The sequence below is a fragment of the Sinocyclocheilus anshuiensis genome, unplaced genomic scaffold (assembly GCF_001515605.1).
Source record: "Sinocyclocheilus anshuiensis isolate Anshui unplaced genomic scaffold, SAMN03320099.WGS_v1.1 scaffold13, whole genome shotgun sequence".
NCBI lineage: Eukaryota > Metazoa > Chordata > Actinopteri > Cypriniformes > Cyprinidae > Sinocyclocheilus > Sinocyclocheilus anshuiensis.
The window spans coordinates 2,965,036-2,982,358 of NW_015538026.1; the positions used below are offsets into that span (position 1 = coordinate 2,965,036).

At 36.6% G+C, this 17,323-nt stretch overlaps 1 protein-coding gene across 1 annotated transcript in view; it reads left to right on the plus strand.

Annotated features, from left to right (window-relative positions):
• LOC107680182 (serine-rich coiled-coil domain-containing protein 1-like) overlaps positions 1–16,795 on the plus strand; it is a 38,647-nt gene extending 21,852 nt beyond the window's left edge. Inside the window, exons 6-8 of the mRNA XM_016475969.1 lie at positions 8,146–8,287; positions 11,809–11,886; positions 16,631–16,795. Coding sequence (XP_016331455.1) covers positions 8,146–8,287; positions 11,809–11,886; positions 16,631–16,795 — 385 coding nt within the window. The remainder of the gene's footprint in view (positions 1–8,145; positions 8,288–11,808; positions 11,887–16,630) is intronic.
• The last annotated feature ends 528 nt before the right edge of the window (positions 16,796–17,323 follow it).

The following is a 17,323-nucleotide window of genomic DNA, read 5'->3' on the forward strand; positions in this document are numbered from 1 at the left end:
ACCCCTTCCCACCAATTAAACCGCACAGTCTTTTCAAAGAATCAATTATTAATAACAAGAGGTACTTCACAGCTCTCCCCCTCTCTCTCTCTCTCTCTCTCTCTCTCTCTCTCTCCCTCATGTCCTTCAGGAGCAGGTTTGCTTCAGCAGGGGGCAGACTCCTCAGCTCTCCGCAAGCTGTGGTCCTCCACAACAGAAGGCAGCATGTCTGGCCTTGTGCTACTTTCCCCAGTCTCCTTACCCAAGTCTGTCAAGGTGATTCAAAGAAAGAGACTGAAAGGGGACTTTCAAGGAAACGCGGGTGTGACAAAAGAAGCGCTAGACTTTTAGTTTGAGCATAACTAATTACTGAGATCCAGTCAGATGTGGGGATTTTTTTTTCTGAAGTGTGAAGTTTGGGGTGTGATTATTCCTAACCTTTGATCACACTCTCAGTTGTGGCGTCATGTTGATTTCTCCACAGTCTGTGTGTGTGTGTGTGTGTGAGAGAGAGATAGAGAGAGAGAGATCTGGCTTGGGGAAAGTCTCCTGGGGGTCTGGCTGAGTCACAGCGGCAGAATCCATTGTTGTCACACGTAGCAAGGAAGCTTGTGACATCACTCATTGGACACACAGTCTTTGTAAAGCTGACCGCCTCTTCACCTGATGTGCATCCACAAGCCATGAAATGTAAAAACACAAGTGGTTCTTAGTCATAAATGGCAAATGGATTTTTTGAGGCCTTTATGACATATCTTTATTCACTGTAATTTTCCTCTACAGTAAGGATCGTTACCTTCTAATAGAAAATGAACATCTCTTAAAGCTATTAATATTTTTTGAGGGGAGAAAGTCGAATTTGTCAATTTTAAATGAAGCTCATTCATGTAAGACATTCAAAAAATGACTCTTCTAAATGCATAAATATTTGATCAACCAGAAACATTGCTTTAATGTCAACAAACCGCCTGCAACCACTACCACGTCGCTCTGACATCATCGCTGAATTCCCTGCTAGAAATGAATAAATCACAATTAAGCCACAAGGGACGTCACATAATGAGCAGAATCAACACATTTAAGCTTTTCAGATGATTGGGGTTGAAAAGTTCAGAGTAAACAAGCAAATAGCGATGATGTCATCGCCGAGGTTGCTGATCCTGGCCTGAAGCTAGCCGTCGTAATAAAAATGAGTCAAAGCTCAAAAATGAGTTTGATGGAGATGGTTGATGGCAGTGTGAAAACTGTTGACTTCTAGTATTGCTGCCAGAAATCCTTGCATTCACATGATTTGACCAATTTGTTGTAGTCTGTTGTGTTTGTCAAAACGTCTTGCTTGGATAAACAGAATTGCCAATGGCATGAAGAAATTAGTAGTCTGTGAATATGCAACGTTAGTAGTCAAACAATGTGGGTTTTTTAAATGGCCGATACCAATATAGAGAACACAATATATTGTTTTTACTTATTATTTTTTATGATTTTTAAAAAAATACTTTTATTCAGCAAGGATGCTTAAATTGATTAAAAGTGACCATACAAAAAAAATTCAATTTCAAATAAATGCTGTTATTTTCAAATTATCAAAGAATCCAGAAAAAAGTATGTTTTCACAGAAATACTTTCACAAATGAATTTAGCAACACAGCTGTTTTTAACATTGTTAATAATAATAATAATAATAATGTTTCCATATATTACATTTTAAAATAAATTAATAACAAATTAATGGGGGTATTTCTAGGAAAAATAACTATATTGTGAATGATACTGTTACCATGATATCAAATTACTCATACTGTGATAAAAGATTTTGGTCATACCTCCCACACCTAGTGTGAACATTTGTCTTTGGCTGGTAGGGAAGATCATTTACATTCATTTAATACCTCTTTTCACTCTGTTTTTATCTCTCTCTTTGATGCTCACATCAAAGATCAATCCGTCTTGTGGACTCTCTCAATGTTTACAGCAGTCCATCTCTGTATCTTGTTTTGCCAGCAGAAAAAGGGCACAAGTTTTTGGATCTCTCACATTACAATAATAACTATACTAGGAAGGACAGTGAGCATTTCTCTGATCTGAACACTGCTCCTGGAAGCCAAGCATTTAGATCACTGGTTTCCAAATAGGTGTCTATCCAACTATGAACATAGGCGGGACTTTGCTCCTCTAGTGCAAAATTAATATGCAATTAAAAGAACAAAGGGCCAGTCTTGCCTAATGTTAATGAGGATGCTAATGGCCAGATGAGAAAATTGTGCTAATAGGTGTAACACAGAACACTGACTCATCTGAGAGAGTCTTTTACATTTGACAGATGCCAGTACAGAACTCCCGTGCTCTGCCGGGGGGTGGGGGGACATCAATCTGCTAAGCAGAGGTCATATGCATAAAGGATCGGACTGGTGTTTGACAGTGTTTGCAGTGGCATAATCAGATCATGGGCAGAAGTGATGTGATCAAGGATATTATGTAGTGGTGTGGTGCAGGTGACTTCATGATTAAAGTGAAATATGTAGGTGTTACTGCACTTGCCTTAAAATTTTTAGTTCATTGAAACTAAGAATTTCAGTTTTTTCAACTAATATTTTGTTCTAAGAATTAAAGATTTTTAACCTAATGTTGTTTTGTTGTCATAACTTTGGATTAAATATTGTATCAACTTATTCAAGCAATCAAGAGGATTAAGTAAACTTTCAAATTTAGGTTCACTCAACTAAATGTAGTCTGTTATAAAAATTACCTAAAAAGTTTACATGGTTAAATTAAATCAAATTTCTTTGCGACTGAAGACAAAAGACATAAACATCTTGGATGAAGTGTAAATGAATGTGATATGTAAATAACTGCTTGATTGAAAACATTAAAACACAAAGCAAAAATGAAAATCAAACAACCTGCTTCATTCTACTATGTTAATAAATCATTAGCTCAACCATGAACATGATTTCTGCCCGAGTCCCATCAGATTGCATCGGCTGTGGGGATGAAGACGACAACTCCCATGATTCCACACTCAGTCACGGCGTTATCAAACTACGCCTTTTTTTGTTTTGAATATGCGCCCTCTAGCGGCGAAAACTTGCATATTGTGCCTTTACCACATTTGTGTCTATCCTTATTGCAGGGCTGTTTATACAAGATATAAGCTATTATTACTGTTATTCAAAAACCTAGTTTTGAATGTGTGTCTAATGCAATATACAGCATTCTAACCTGTTCTGGTGAGGCAACTAGGTAACTACTTCAGAAAACTGAAAGAAGAGTTTTAATCTTCAGAACTTCATCTGAACCAAGGTTATGTCAGCAATATCAAATGTACGCACTCCAAACAAACTCTGAGGGAGGTGCTTATTCGTTTCACTTATAACGTGCATAAAAGGGACAGTTTGAGTAGTAATCCCTTTTTTTTTTCTCCCCTTTTCCAAATTTTTCATCTATGTATGTGACGGACGTCTTTTAGGGATTATAAGACACTGCCAAGTTTAAAGAAGTTCATCTTTGTAAATTCCCGCCGTTCTAAATCCATACAGTTGTTGGTTGCGCTCTGTCTCACTGCACTGCTCTGAACTGTCTCTAATGCAGCACTGGGCTCAAATAATACATACCAAACTGTATTTTTATCGTTCTCTAGATAAGTTCAGCTCCGTACCGCATGGGAGAATATTTATTATTAATATTTATGTGGAAAATACTGTGGAATCGTGTGTATTTTGAGGCTTCAGAGTGCCGCGAAACTAGCACTGGCATACATAGAAAATACAGCGCTTTAAACCATCTATTGCCATCTTCTTAGATGGCATACATAATTTTACACATATTAAACCAAAAAATAAAAATATTTACTTAGCAAATTTGTAGATTGAGAAAATGTCAGAACTTTGTGGAGAAACTGACAAAGATGGCTGACAAAGGTCTTCTGTCTGCAACGATCTTCACAAGTTTTTGCGATAAGTGATGTTGAGAACACTTTTTTTTTTTAAGTTGAGGGGGCAAATACTCTAGTTCAGTCAACTTATAGTTGAGAACGTAAAACCTTAAAATGTTAAATTGAATGAACAAATTCAAGTTGTGCCAACTTAAAGGGTTAGTTCACCCCAAAATGAAAATTATGTAATTAATTACTCACCCTCATGTCATTCCAAACCCGCAAGACCTCCGTTCATCTTCAGAACACAAATTAAAGGGGTCAGATTTCAAGTTTTCCTTTCTCTTTGGAGTGTTACAAGCTGTTCGTGAATAGATAAGATCCCTATAGTTGCAAAGACTAAAGTCTCAAACCCAAAGAGATATTCTTTATAAAAGTTAAGACTGGTCCACGCTCTCCTAAAGCGCCTCGTTTAAACACGCCCCCACATGTCTACGTCACTGTGTGGGAAGATTTGCATAACGCCGCCAAAATGTTCATGCAAAGAAAGAAGGCGTAACTTTATTGTTGCTGCCACCGCCGCTGCCATATTTTGAAGACGCTGTGTGTTTCGTTGCGAAGGCAAAAATACTTTGTTTGGCCTTCCAAAAGAGGACACGACTAGAATTCAGTGGTTAAGTTGTATTTACAACAATGTTCCAGAACAGTTCAACCCAAATATTCAGATGTGTGCAGAGCATTTTATGGAGGACTGTTTCCTGATCCTGGTAGAGTAGACTACAATGCCGGCTGTTCTGACTCACAGTCTGTAAGTATGTTTTCATATTTAAAGAATTTGCCACTGATGATTCAAACGCGAGTTTTGAGCAGTGTAGAGTAGCGCTTGTTGTTTGTCATTTCTCTGATCACAAATGCAGACATGGTTTTATGTTTACGCGGCGCGATGCAACGCAACGCATAAAAAGACGGTATAAGTCATTATAATCCGTAATTATGTCCCTACTGGATGCAACAAATGCCTCAAAATGTCAAAAATGTCGCTCCGGGACACGGCATCACAATATGGTAAGGGGCATAACATTTCCGTCACACGCTTGAGGTATTCGGCCAATCACAATGCACTGGATAGCTGGCCAATCAGAGCACACCTCGCTTTTTGGACCGATGAGCTTTGTAAAAATCAACGCAAAAACAAAAATGACGACTTTATTCAACAATTATTCTCCCCTGAGTTACGTCTTCTGCCATTTTGGAGAGTATCACAACGCATACGCACGCTTTACCCTAAGTGTAAACGATGCTGATTACGCCGATTACGTTCATGCGTGCGCGTTCCCCTCCTAACGTAAACAATGCTGATTACGTTCTTGGGTACTCTCCAAAATGGCAGAAGACGTAACTCGGGGTAGAAGAATTGTTAAATAAATTATGTCATTTTTGTTTTCTTTCCGCATAAAAAGTATTCTCGTTGCTTCGCAAAATGGAAGTTGAGCCACTGATGTCACATGGACTTTTTTACTGATGTCCTTACGTTTCTGTCTGGGAACATTTCAGTTGCATTGCTGTCTATGGGAGGGTCAGAGAGCTCTCAGATTCCATCAAAAATATCTTAATTTGTGTTCCGAAGATGAACGGAGGTCTTACGGGTTTTGAACGACATGAGGGTGAGTAATTAATGACAGAATTTTAATTTTGGGGTGAACTAAACCTTTAAAATAATTCATTGAAACAACTAAACTGCAAAATAATTTTTTACAGCGTGTTAGTGTAAATGTTGAGACAAAGCTGCAACTGAAGTACAATGAAAAGACTGTGAGGTCAGCAGCTTTTAGGTACGTCTCGGAGCAAAGTGTGTTCCAAGACCTGATTAATAACAGTATTGCCTCAACTAAATGTAAATGGATTGTATGATATCATAAATAATGTACAGGCTTTGTTCCAAAGCTTAGTGAGCTGCCTACGTATGCAGCATTTTTAAGTCTACATACGCTTTATTATTTTAAATTAACATGATGGTCTGCTCATGAATAGATGAATGGAAGAAATCATAACACTAAGTATGGCAGCTATACTCCTGCCTTGCATGCTATTTGCATATTCATTGACAGCAAAACACTCAGTCAGACGGCTGTAGGATTGGAAGTACAGGCTAAATATCTGTCAAAAACCAGGCTTAATTTTTGTTAGCATGTTCATAGGCTAAGTGTTGTCAGTGTGAGATTCACCTCACTACTTTAATTTATTCTAGTTATTTCAGCAATCACACTACTTAAGCCGAATCACAGAGGCCCTGACATCTAAAATTGTAATTAATGATTAAATCTAGATAATTACCTGATGCATAGAGCTTCTTTCAAATAAATAACGTCCCCTTCCAGACAGAATAATGACACTGACAGTTCTGTTTATAGGAAGTGCCATTTAACACCAGGTCTATGGTTTTAATGTGTCTGGAAATTGCTTGAAAGTGGCAAAGTTGAGTTCTCCCTTTTTTTGGAAAAACATTTCAGAATGGTGTTAAACGCCTCAGGTGTCAGAGCTAAAGGAAATCTAGAATTGTTAAGGTACAATATACAGTACAATCACTACTGCAGTGCTCAGTCTGATTTCCTTTTTAAGTAATAAACATAGTGTTTCCATACTTCTGCTTTTATAATTCATGTGTGCAATGATCGATTTTCCATGCCGTGCTTTGACAAATACATCAGTTGACTCACAGTAAAATACATTATTAGAGGAATCTGTTAGGTGCCATAGTCGGTTCTCACAGGCAAAAACAAAGAATGAAGTGTGCTTTTACTGTTGGCTTTCTGTGCAGACACTGAGTTATACTGGCTTTAATATTTTAATGAATATGTTGAATAAGAACACCTTCTCCTATGCCATGTCTCAGCGTGAGGATCATGAATAAGTCAGGATTTTGTCTATGCTTTCTGAGGCATTTAGCAACCCAAGCCATTTATGAAATCTTTTGTAAATTCGCAAAGCAGAAAAAATTGATATGTTCCTTGAGGATGCATAGTATGTGTTTTACCAGTCGATGCTGTGGATTGAGAAACAAGAAAACATATTCCCATTTTTCAGAGAGGATGTTTCAGAATGTGATTTTAATTGACAAGTGTGAGATGGAAAGCTTGTAACCTGCCATGCAGTAGCAAAGTCAAATTTCACTTTCTTCTTGCAGCTCCAAGGACACTCACCACAAAGGCCCTGAAATAAACAGCGTGGTAATGAAAAACGAAAACAAAAGGTCAGACATTTGTTTGGTAGTCTGACTGTTTAGAGACTCTGCAATGCTCTCGTTGGAGGGCTTCCCGGGAATCATTGCTTAATTCTAATCAAATAACACTAAGGTTCCTTTTGATCTTCTGTTATCGGTGTACTTTTAAAAAGCATAAATACTTAATTATATCTGAAGCACCTTGAATTAAATTCGATCTGAAGCCCAGAAACTTAAAGACAAGTCTGGAGCTCCAATGTGATCCTTCTGTTGAGCAGAATCAGAGTCGTAATTAGCAAGAGGTCTCTCTTCGTGTTTTGTGTGGGACTCTCAATATGTCATTTCTATCAGTCCAAATACCCTGTGCTTCCTTTGAAGATAACTTTGATATACGCCATTGATATACAGTGGGCTTTCTTTCAAAAATGAAGAGCGTAAGCGCTTTTGTCTTGAAAAAGATACTGCCTTACCTTTTGGTGTTAAGTCTTTGATTTTGTGTACATCATCCTTGGAATAGACAATTTTTACCCCTCATATAATTCCCCTGATATAGAGGCTGTGCCATTCAGTCAAGATCTCAGTAGATTGGAAAAAGTAATGTTTTGTAACTTCTTAACGGTCTAATTGTTTGAGTTTATATATAGATTAGTATCCACTTGGACCCAATGAAAGGCCTGATGAAGAGGGTATGACTATCCTCTCAAGTGTCTCTCGAGGGTCTTTTCTTCACTCTGAACCTTTGCGTTTCAGTCTTTTCAAGAAGCGCTTCTAATCAAGTTTAATTTGATCCCATTCTCTACATGAATGATTGATCTGTTCATTTGCACAGAAATCTGAACAGTGCAAACAATAGACAAAATTAGGTCATTTACATTTAATTACAGTTTAAATCGCAATCAGAGGAAAACAGGATAGAAAATGGTATTGTTATTGCATTAAATGATGTTAAATTACATTGAATGCACATTCATTTGCCAGTTGGAAATACATTTTTTCAGTGGGATTTCTGGTATCATGACCCCAAATCTCAGACTGTTTCTTGCTCACAGAAATTGTTTTCTTTTGATCTTTCCAGGGAGAAGCGGCCGATGTCCCTCTTTCTGTCTCGTGATGATGAACTTTTGCCCGGGCTGGAAGCGTTGCCGTTCAGGCTGATGCAGCAGGACTGCACAGCGGTAAAGACTCTTCTGCTGCGGTTACGCAGGACCCTGCAGGAGGTAATGTTCCACCCTGACAGTTGATTCATGAAGCTGCCATGGCCTTCATCACGAGTACATTAGAACAGGTAGAAGAGCTCTCCGTGCCCTGGCAGTTTCATGCCTCATCATTCAGGGCGAACACCAGGAGGATCTCACACTCAAAAGAGACATATTCAGTCAGTATGAAGACCTTGGTAAGAGTAGAAACTATACTTAATGTGACACGAATGAAAACAAGGCTGTGAGAGGAAGAAATGCGTGTCATAGTGTTGATTTGTTCAGCAAGTAAAATGTTACAGCAAGACTACTACTGTACAGGTACATCATTTGTTTGCAGATTTTTTTTTTTTAATAAAGATTTTATGTGTGACTAAAGTATCCAAATACCTTTTGGATGCACTTTATATTTTTTGTATATTTAATGTTTTTCGTAGAGATTTATCGATGCCGTTTTGGTTACAAACCCATATTTTATTTATATTTCTATTGATTGATATCAGTTGTATATTTGTAGTGCATGCTCATTTTCCCCTAACTTTTTACATTTAGATTACCTATGCGGTTCACTCCAATTAATTTTTTTTTATTTTAATAATTTTTTATTTTTACAAACACTAATAATATGACTCTCTTAAATTTAATTTAAGAAATCTCAAAATGGATATTCATTTTTCGTGTTGTGATCTGTAAATTAATTTGTAGAATTTTTTGTGATTTAATTATTTAGAAAAAAAATAGTATAGAACTTTAATATTGCATTCCCACTTTTCAGAACATTAACAGAGTGTCTGTTATGGTAATAATATGGGATTTTATTTGAATGCTCTTTGAAGTCACCACAGTAATAATAATTAAAAAAAAACTTTTGGTTTTATCCCTTACAGTTAATAATGCTAGCCCAACTTAATTTATTGACCAGAACACCCTCATTTCCATTCCACTTTCCCCAAGTAGTAGCAACATGAACTCTGTTTTACATTCCCTCACAATAACAATCACTTTCCTCTGTGAAGGTCCAAATAACAGCGCACAACAGAGGAACATGAATATTGAATAGGAAGTTCTTTGGCCTCTTTACTGACTGTTCTCATTAACATGTAAATTAGCCATCTTCCTTCATATGTAAACTACAGTGTAACAAGAATCACAATGACTTGTGCATTTCTGCGGTGGGTTTTATTTGCTTGACCAGTGATTTTACGCACAGCCTGTTCTTTGCTTCTTCGTGTGTCTTTTGGGCTTTTGATACCTTGTTCCTGACTAATTCAGGGCGGCGCAGTGAGGATGCTGGTTCAGAATGTTCAGAGAGGCTTTGATTTAGCCAAGTGTTAAGTAGTAAATATGTGAAAGGGACATCGATTGTCTGCTCACACTTAGTTACTATAATAGGAAAGCTTTAGACTGATTTCAGAGCCTAAATCAAGAGCGTCTAACCTCTCAGACATAGTTTTTTGTTACCTAGGCTTGCATTTAATAGCTCTTATACCTTTAAACATTATGTACTGTAGTGCCTGTTGGCATTCAGAACCTGTCACGGCATCCTTCGTGGATTAAACCGGTTTTGTTTGTTTTTTTTTGTGCGTCCTGCCTGTTTCATTTACATAACTATTGCATTTCCCACCAGCAAAAACAGTTGAGATGTAGCCATGTGCATATATAACCATTCTGATAATTACTTCGTATTCTGAGCAGAGATTTTAGTTTTAACATTGAACAGGGTAAATTCTTAAATTACTGTTTTGCATTTTTCAGAAAATAATTTTGACTCTACTTGTGGTGTTTTGTCGTTTAGCAGTTTTTGTTTGAATGCACTGAATCTTGTTTGAATCTGCATTAGTGAAACGTTTGTCTTGGTTTTGCTTTCATACCTTCTTTGATTACCTCAATATGTTTGCACTTTTCATTACAGTTTTCTTGTCCTCTCCTTGTACTTAAAATGCAGGCGTAGAAAACGCATTAATCAAAAGCAGCACATGCTGGATCAGTCTTGAATCCTTTAATAATTATGAGTTTGAAGTGCTGCTTAAAATTCATTCACATTTGCTGTGAAGCATTTACCAAAATGACATTGTAATGGTTGTGATATTGTACCTTGTTTGACATTTATAGACCCGTTGAAACTACTTGATTATAGTCACCTCATTTTCCTGGTATTTTTTTTTTCCCCTCCCTGCCGGTGGAATAACTGAATGTCACGAGCCCCTCCACACACACACCCATAAATAGTGCTGCTTTAAGAAAGAAACTTTTTTTTATTTTATTTTACTATTTTATTTTATTTTTATTTTCCGGGAACGTACACATCACAATATCTCTCATTTAAATAATTCCCGCCCAGCTCAGACATAACGGACTGTGTTTGTGTGAACTTTTTGTGTTTTTGACACAACTTTGTGAGTATTTGACAGTTGACGAGCGCGATAGAGATGATAATTGAAACCAAACAGATAATTTGTTTATTGTTGCTGTAGTAACTGAGGCACAAGCTGTAATGGCACAGACACACACGAAAACTACATGTTTTTGCTTCCATCCAAAAAGGGGTATTTACAGTGTGGACTAATAAATGTTCTGTGCTGGATTTTGAGCTGACGCTTCACAGATACATTCTGGTCATACCGGAGACTTGTATTACATCTTGTAAAAAGGGCATAATAGGACCCATTTAAGTTAATTTAGTTTTCTTTTGGTTTTGTTTTGTTTTTTATTTTGGCCAAAATTTGAAGAAATTAACATTTTTATCATCCTCTTTACTCTTTAGTAGTGCAGTGTTTGTTTGTTTGTTTCTTTCTTTCTCTCTTTCTCTCTTTCTTTCTGACAGAAGTGTCTGACATTCATATTATCGCTCAATATTTTGTCTGCACGCCGCTCTACTCAGACTAAAATATTCCGCGTCTCTGACAGTGTTATTGCATCTGCAGCTCTCTTCCTCACATTAATATGGGGGAGAGGCAGCAGTAGCGTGATGAAGGAGAGAAGTGTTTGAGGCTACAGCCCAGAGAGGACAGGGCTGTCTGCTCCTCTGTTTGGATGGTATAATTATATAATATGTACGACATGAGCTAATTTCCCAGTGTGTTTCGTTGGTGAGTTTTAGAGTAATAACAGTGTGGCACAATTTGGGTATTAGGTATCATGAACAAGGAAAAATTATTTTAAAGCATTTATTGAGCTTGATTATTATTAATTTCTGCGTATACGTTTTAACATTTTAAGTTGTGTAAATTAACATTAGTAAATGTATTATAAATGTACATGAACAAACATAAATTAACAATAGTACATTAAAAAATGGAAATTACGATAATTTTCTTAGTATTTTCTTGTACATGAAATTGTTAAAGCAATGAGTGCAAATTATATTTTGAAGTCTTCGGCTGTGTGTGGGTCACATCCAAACTTTATAGTACTGGCAAGTGTAGTTATCTCAGAGGCAGCTAGTTCAGAGTGAGATGAGCAGAATATTATTTATAGTCTTTTTTTTCAGTAGTTTTTCTTGTGTTCATTAAATATTAAGATGTCTGATCTTTGCCTTTCAGAGCACTGAGATCAGTCCTGCCAGCAGCCTTCACTCTCTACCCATAAGCCCCTGCAGTGAGAAATCTCTCCCTTTTAAGGTAATTGTCTGCATTCAGTGTTGTCAAAATGTGTTTCTTTCCTATTAGTAACGTGGATACACACTTTCTTTGCTGCTGAGGTATTATTGTCGGCTCACACTTTGATTTAAAAAGCTCTTTTTAATTATTTTTTTCCTCCCTGAAGATTTCAAAGCCTGCAGATCAAATATAATGACAGTGCTAAATGACTGCATTGAGACCGAGGTCTCTCCATTTTTATGTAGTTAATTTTCTAACTCCATTGTGTCTCTCCTAAACACACACTACTCTTTTCATTCATGCTCCTCTCTCTGATAGAATTTGTGTTACATTTTTCTCCACCATCAATAAAATTTTCCCACTATCTTGATGAGATTATTTGGTTATGTGTCCTAATCTTGTGGAGATGGGCTAGGACTGTCATTGGGAAAGGTTTGTAATTTTGTATGACAAGCTTTTGCTTGGTAGAAGAGGATTTAGTTTTTTCACCAGGACTTTTTTTCGGCTCAAAAATATTGCGAAGTGGAAACGAGGTCTGCGTCTTTCTCTGTCCTCCTTACTGACCTACATGGAGTGCTAACAGAAGCGACGGTTGCGGCAGCGAATCACGTGACATTCCGGCTCATCCGTAGCCTAGCGCCACGCAGCGGGAGAGGGAGAATGCTTAGAATAGGACCCCATGCATTCTGACATTGTGTTCAACTGACAGGAGAGGGGTGGGACTTGTCCTGATTCATTCTGTTAAAAAAAGGAAAAGATTCCTGATTTTAAAAATAAAGCCCTAGAACCCACCTGAGACGGAACCGTGTCACTTGATGTCCTACTTTTAACAGAAAACTTCTCTCACCAAACATTTGTTATCCCCACCTTCTTAATAATTAGAGCCTGCGAAAAGCATTCTCCTGCAGCGATTAGGGGTTAGGGGAATATATGGAGCCTCTTGCTCTGCACCCTGGGAAAATGAGCTTGGACTTGGGTTCCAAAGTCATTCGTCCTGGTGTCCCTGTCAGCTGCGCATTAATAACTCCTTGTTAAGCGGGTGTAGTTGCACCCGCCACTCTGAGGGTGTCCTGTTTGAAGTTTATAACATCACAAACCTCCAGGAATAACTGAGGACATCTATCACATTTACTCCTTTTTATGCCTACCTTCAAAGTACATCTGTCAAATACTCTGCACTTCTCTAATCTTGGACTATTCTTGGTAATGAAACTGTCGGGTAGGGCTGAGCGATATGGCAAAGAATTTGTCCGTTTGATGACAAATATATAAGAACATACACTGCCATTAAAAAAAGTTTGTGGCCAGTAAGATTTTTTAAATATTTTTAAAAGTCTGTTATGCCAATTGTTTGCATATATACAGTACAAATAGTAATATTGTGAAATATTATTACAATTTAGAGTAACTGTTATATAATGTAATATATTTTAAAATATAGTTTATTCCTATGATGGCAAAGCAGAATTTTCATCAGCCATTACTCCAGTCTTCAGTGTCACATGATCCTTCAGAAACCATTCTAATATGCTGATGAAATCATCATATTAGAATTATTCCAATGCTCAACAAACATTTCCTATTATTATTATTATTATTAATGTTGAAATCAGTTCTGCTTAATATTTTTGTCATACTTGAGTCCTTGCTGAATAAAAAATATTTATTTCTTTCTTATTGACCATAAATCGTTAAAGGCATTGTGTATATTACCTTGAAATATCTTGATTTTTTTTTTTTGTGTGTGTATATTACCTTGAAATATCTTGATTTTTTTTTTTTTCCATTTGGTGGAATTATATTTTTGACCATACAGACATGGTAGCCGATGAGATTCAGAGTAATGTAAAATACAGTAAAAAAAAAGTCATTATAATAATAATAATAATAATAATAATAACTGACCAGAATTAAGGCATTTTTCCTCGCTTTCTTCAATAAATTAAATTGAGAAACAATAATATTTAATAATTTTTTTAGAACCAATAAAAAATATATCAGGCTCCAGCATCCCCTCGAAAATGTATTGACAGATGGACAACAATATACTGTAGCAATAAACCAATACCAATATTTACCTACGCATACTGTAAATTTTTACTAAAGCATTTAATTTGAATCAAATCTAATTGATTCACAGGAATGAATTGAACGTAGAATAGCAGCTCTAGCATTGTTCTGCGACTGAAGTTTAATACTATTGAACTATTGTCTCTGTCTTAGGAAGGATTGGAAAACTAACCGAATTATGTTGTCTTTAGGAAAGCGAATATTCAATATATATCGCCCAGACCTACCACTAGGATATTTGCAGCATTAAATGAAACTGATAAACAGAATGCTCACCGCATTCTTGATGACAAAGCATTATTTCTTTGACTGCATCGATTGCTGTAATGTTAATTGTTGCCTTTTATGATCAGGGCTCTGTGATAGTAGGACATTCTCATTTATTAGGTCCTTTGTCCTCTTCTTGCCTCAAGTGTTTAATCTAGGACAGACAGATGGAGGAACCACTCAAATGCAGCTTTACAGCACGGGGTAGAGACCCAGCTCTCTGTCCTGTGTGTTGTGTATCCGTGTGTGCGTGTGCAACTGTGACCAAACGCCTCTCTAGAGTGCCTCTTGTTAAACCTCTATAATTAAGATATAATTAAATATTCCCCACAGGCTGGGATTAGGAGGAGGTTACATTCTGCCTGTTTACTGCATGCATTGCTTAGGACATGACCTTTTTTGTATTTTTTATTTTTGTAATTATTAATTATTAATTTTTAAATACTTTATTTTATGTATGCTACAAAGTTTGGTGTCAGTAAGTTTTATGTAAAAAATATTAATGTAATAATGTATTTTAATAAAAAAAACTGAAATTGAGTATTTAAATGTTAATATTCGCAATATTTACTGTATTTTTGATAAATCTTAGGTTGGTGAGCGTAAGAGCTGAAATTCGTATCGATCCTAAACTTTTGATTGGAAGTGTATATTCATACAATGCCATTGAAATGTTTGGCATCATAAAGACATTTTTTGTGTTGCTGAAAGAAACTAATGCTTCTGTTCAGCCAATATAGCATTTAATCATCATAAATAGTCAAAAGTACATTTTGGTATTTGAGACACTGTTGCAAAGGTTTGTGCTGCTTAATGAAGTGTTGAAATTGCACAATGTCTTTCTTGCAAGTATACACTTGCAAGGGGGGGGGATTAAATGAAAATGAATCATTTTAATTTAAGATTAAATCAGATTAAATGAAAGTGTCATTCAGCCTGTGTGTTCTGTCATGAGATCTTGACTATTTTGTTTGCGATTGTGGTTACTGAATTTACACTTAATTTGCACTTACTCAACGGCTGTTGTTTTAATAGAGAAACATTATTGCAATTTGGAATTATTGGAATTACTATTAGGAATTTCACTGTTATAATGTTGCTTGTTTTTACCAGTTTTCATAATGTAGACAGAGTGTGTATATAAATTTTCGGTTTAACCATTATACAGCATGACAAAAATGTGAAGTTTTCACTGACTAAAACTAGACTAAAATGTTTAGACATTTAGTTGACTAAAACTTGACTAAACAACAACAGGACAATGTTGACTAAATATGATAACTAAATGTACATTTGACACAGGACTAAGACTAATTTAAAAGACTAAGACTAAATGAAAAATGGCCAAAATGAACACTAACTTTAGCAGTGCTAAAGACAAAATTTGGGAACAATTTGAATTTGATTTAGAAATGTGTGGAACATTCAAAAACGTGACTGAGTGCTGAACTCCTGTCAAGTCAGTTGCAACGAAAATGGTGTGCATGTTTATTATAGTTATTACGATAATCTGCGGGCAGCCCAAAAAACAGTATTTGAGTTGTTTTTCATTAGAGAATCCTCAGCAAGGACAGACATGTTTTAAAGAAAATATTTGAAATTCTAATAAGTTTTTAATAATGTTCATAAGTCCAATTTGTGAATTTGTTTTTTTTCTTAACTTTTTTTTTTCTTTCTTAAGAAGATATCCCTAAAATGTTTAATTGTTTAATGTTTGATCAGTTTAATCATCCTTGACGAATAAAAGCATAAATCACACAAAGATAGAAATTTCATAGCGATTTGAAACCTTTGAATGATAGCAGACTTGGTGAGTATGTTTTTCACCAACAGTAATTGATTGTTTTTAGTTCAGAAGTGACTCATTGTGATAATGGCCATTTTAATGGTATTGTAATCATATTAATGATAATTAATGGCCATTATTATACAGCTAAATGAAATCCAGTATTTGAGTTCAAAGGAACATGTTTTGGTTTGGTAGCGATGAAGAGATACTTGAGCCTTGCTGATGGGGTTGCAGCGGTTCATAAAAAATGTATAGGTACAGTATGATTCTAATTTAGTCGCTTTGTATGTCATCATCATCTCCAGGCAGAAATTAGTTTCCTTTACAGAGAAGCATCAAAGATTGACAACAGCTCCCTTGAGATGTTTATGTAATGTCAACAAAAGGAGCTCATTCAAGCCAAAGCCAGAGAGCTTTGAGCAACTATGTCTCCAAGTACGTGGCATTGAAGACCATAATCCCCTTCCCTGATCTCGCATGAAGGTTTCCAGACTCATGCATATTGCGTCTGGCTACCTCATGCCAGCGCTGTCTAATCTCCACACGAGGCTGCAGATTCAAACTGGGGGCGATGGCTTGAATAACGCAGACTGACTTTTTTTTTTTTTCAAAGCGTATTTGTGTGTGCTTTGTGTGCAGGATCCTGGGAGAGAAGAGAACCAGTTCCTGCAACAGCAGCTGAAGGAGAAAGACGAGCTGATTGTACGACTTCAGGCTGAGTTGGTGAGAAAACTCGACGAGTTCAATGTAACATTTCATAACCGCGAGTTTCATAACCACCTTCAGAAAGTCTTACGATTGTAAAAACAGATTCCTTTGCTCCATTGTCATTAGGATACCCTAATTCCATGCATTTATTTGACAGTTCGAGTTAACATCCTGTTGGTTTCATGTCCTTTCCCTCTCCCAAGACTCGCATTAGGAAGTTATGGAGATGCTACTCTGCAGTTTCCTTTGACCTGGGACAATATTTGATAGACACACTTAACTGGCAGTAAACAGCTCGTCGTGTACTTTACATGCACTGTGAGACACATAATGTTCCCAGTCCCAGCAGCTAGGACAGAGACGAGTGAAGGAGAAATATGACAGGTCCATCTCAGATTTATAGAGTAGTGGTCTTGAAAAGAGGGATGGGATGGCGTGATAGGCATGGAGGAGGGGGTAGGACAAATAAAAACAATAGAGGGCAGTAAAGAGACTAAAAGCAAAAGGACAAACAAAGTACATGATGTTTCAAACAATCCATGACTGATTTTTATATCTCGCCTAGAATTTGGTGTCTTATGATTGGACAAGAGGAACGAGTGGTGAAGATCCCCCCCCCCCCCA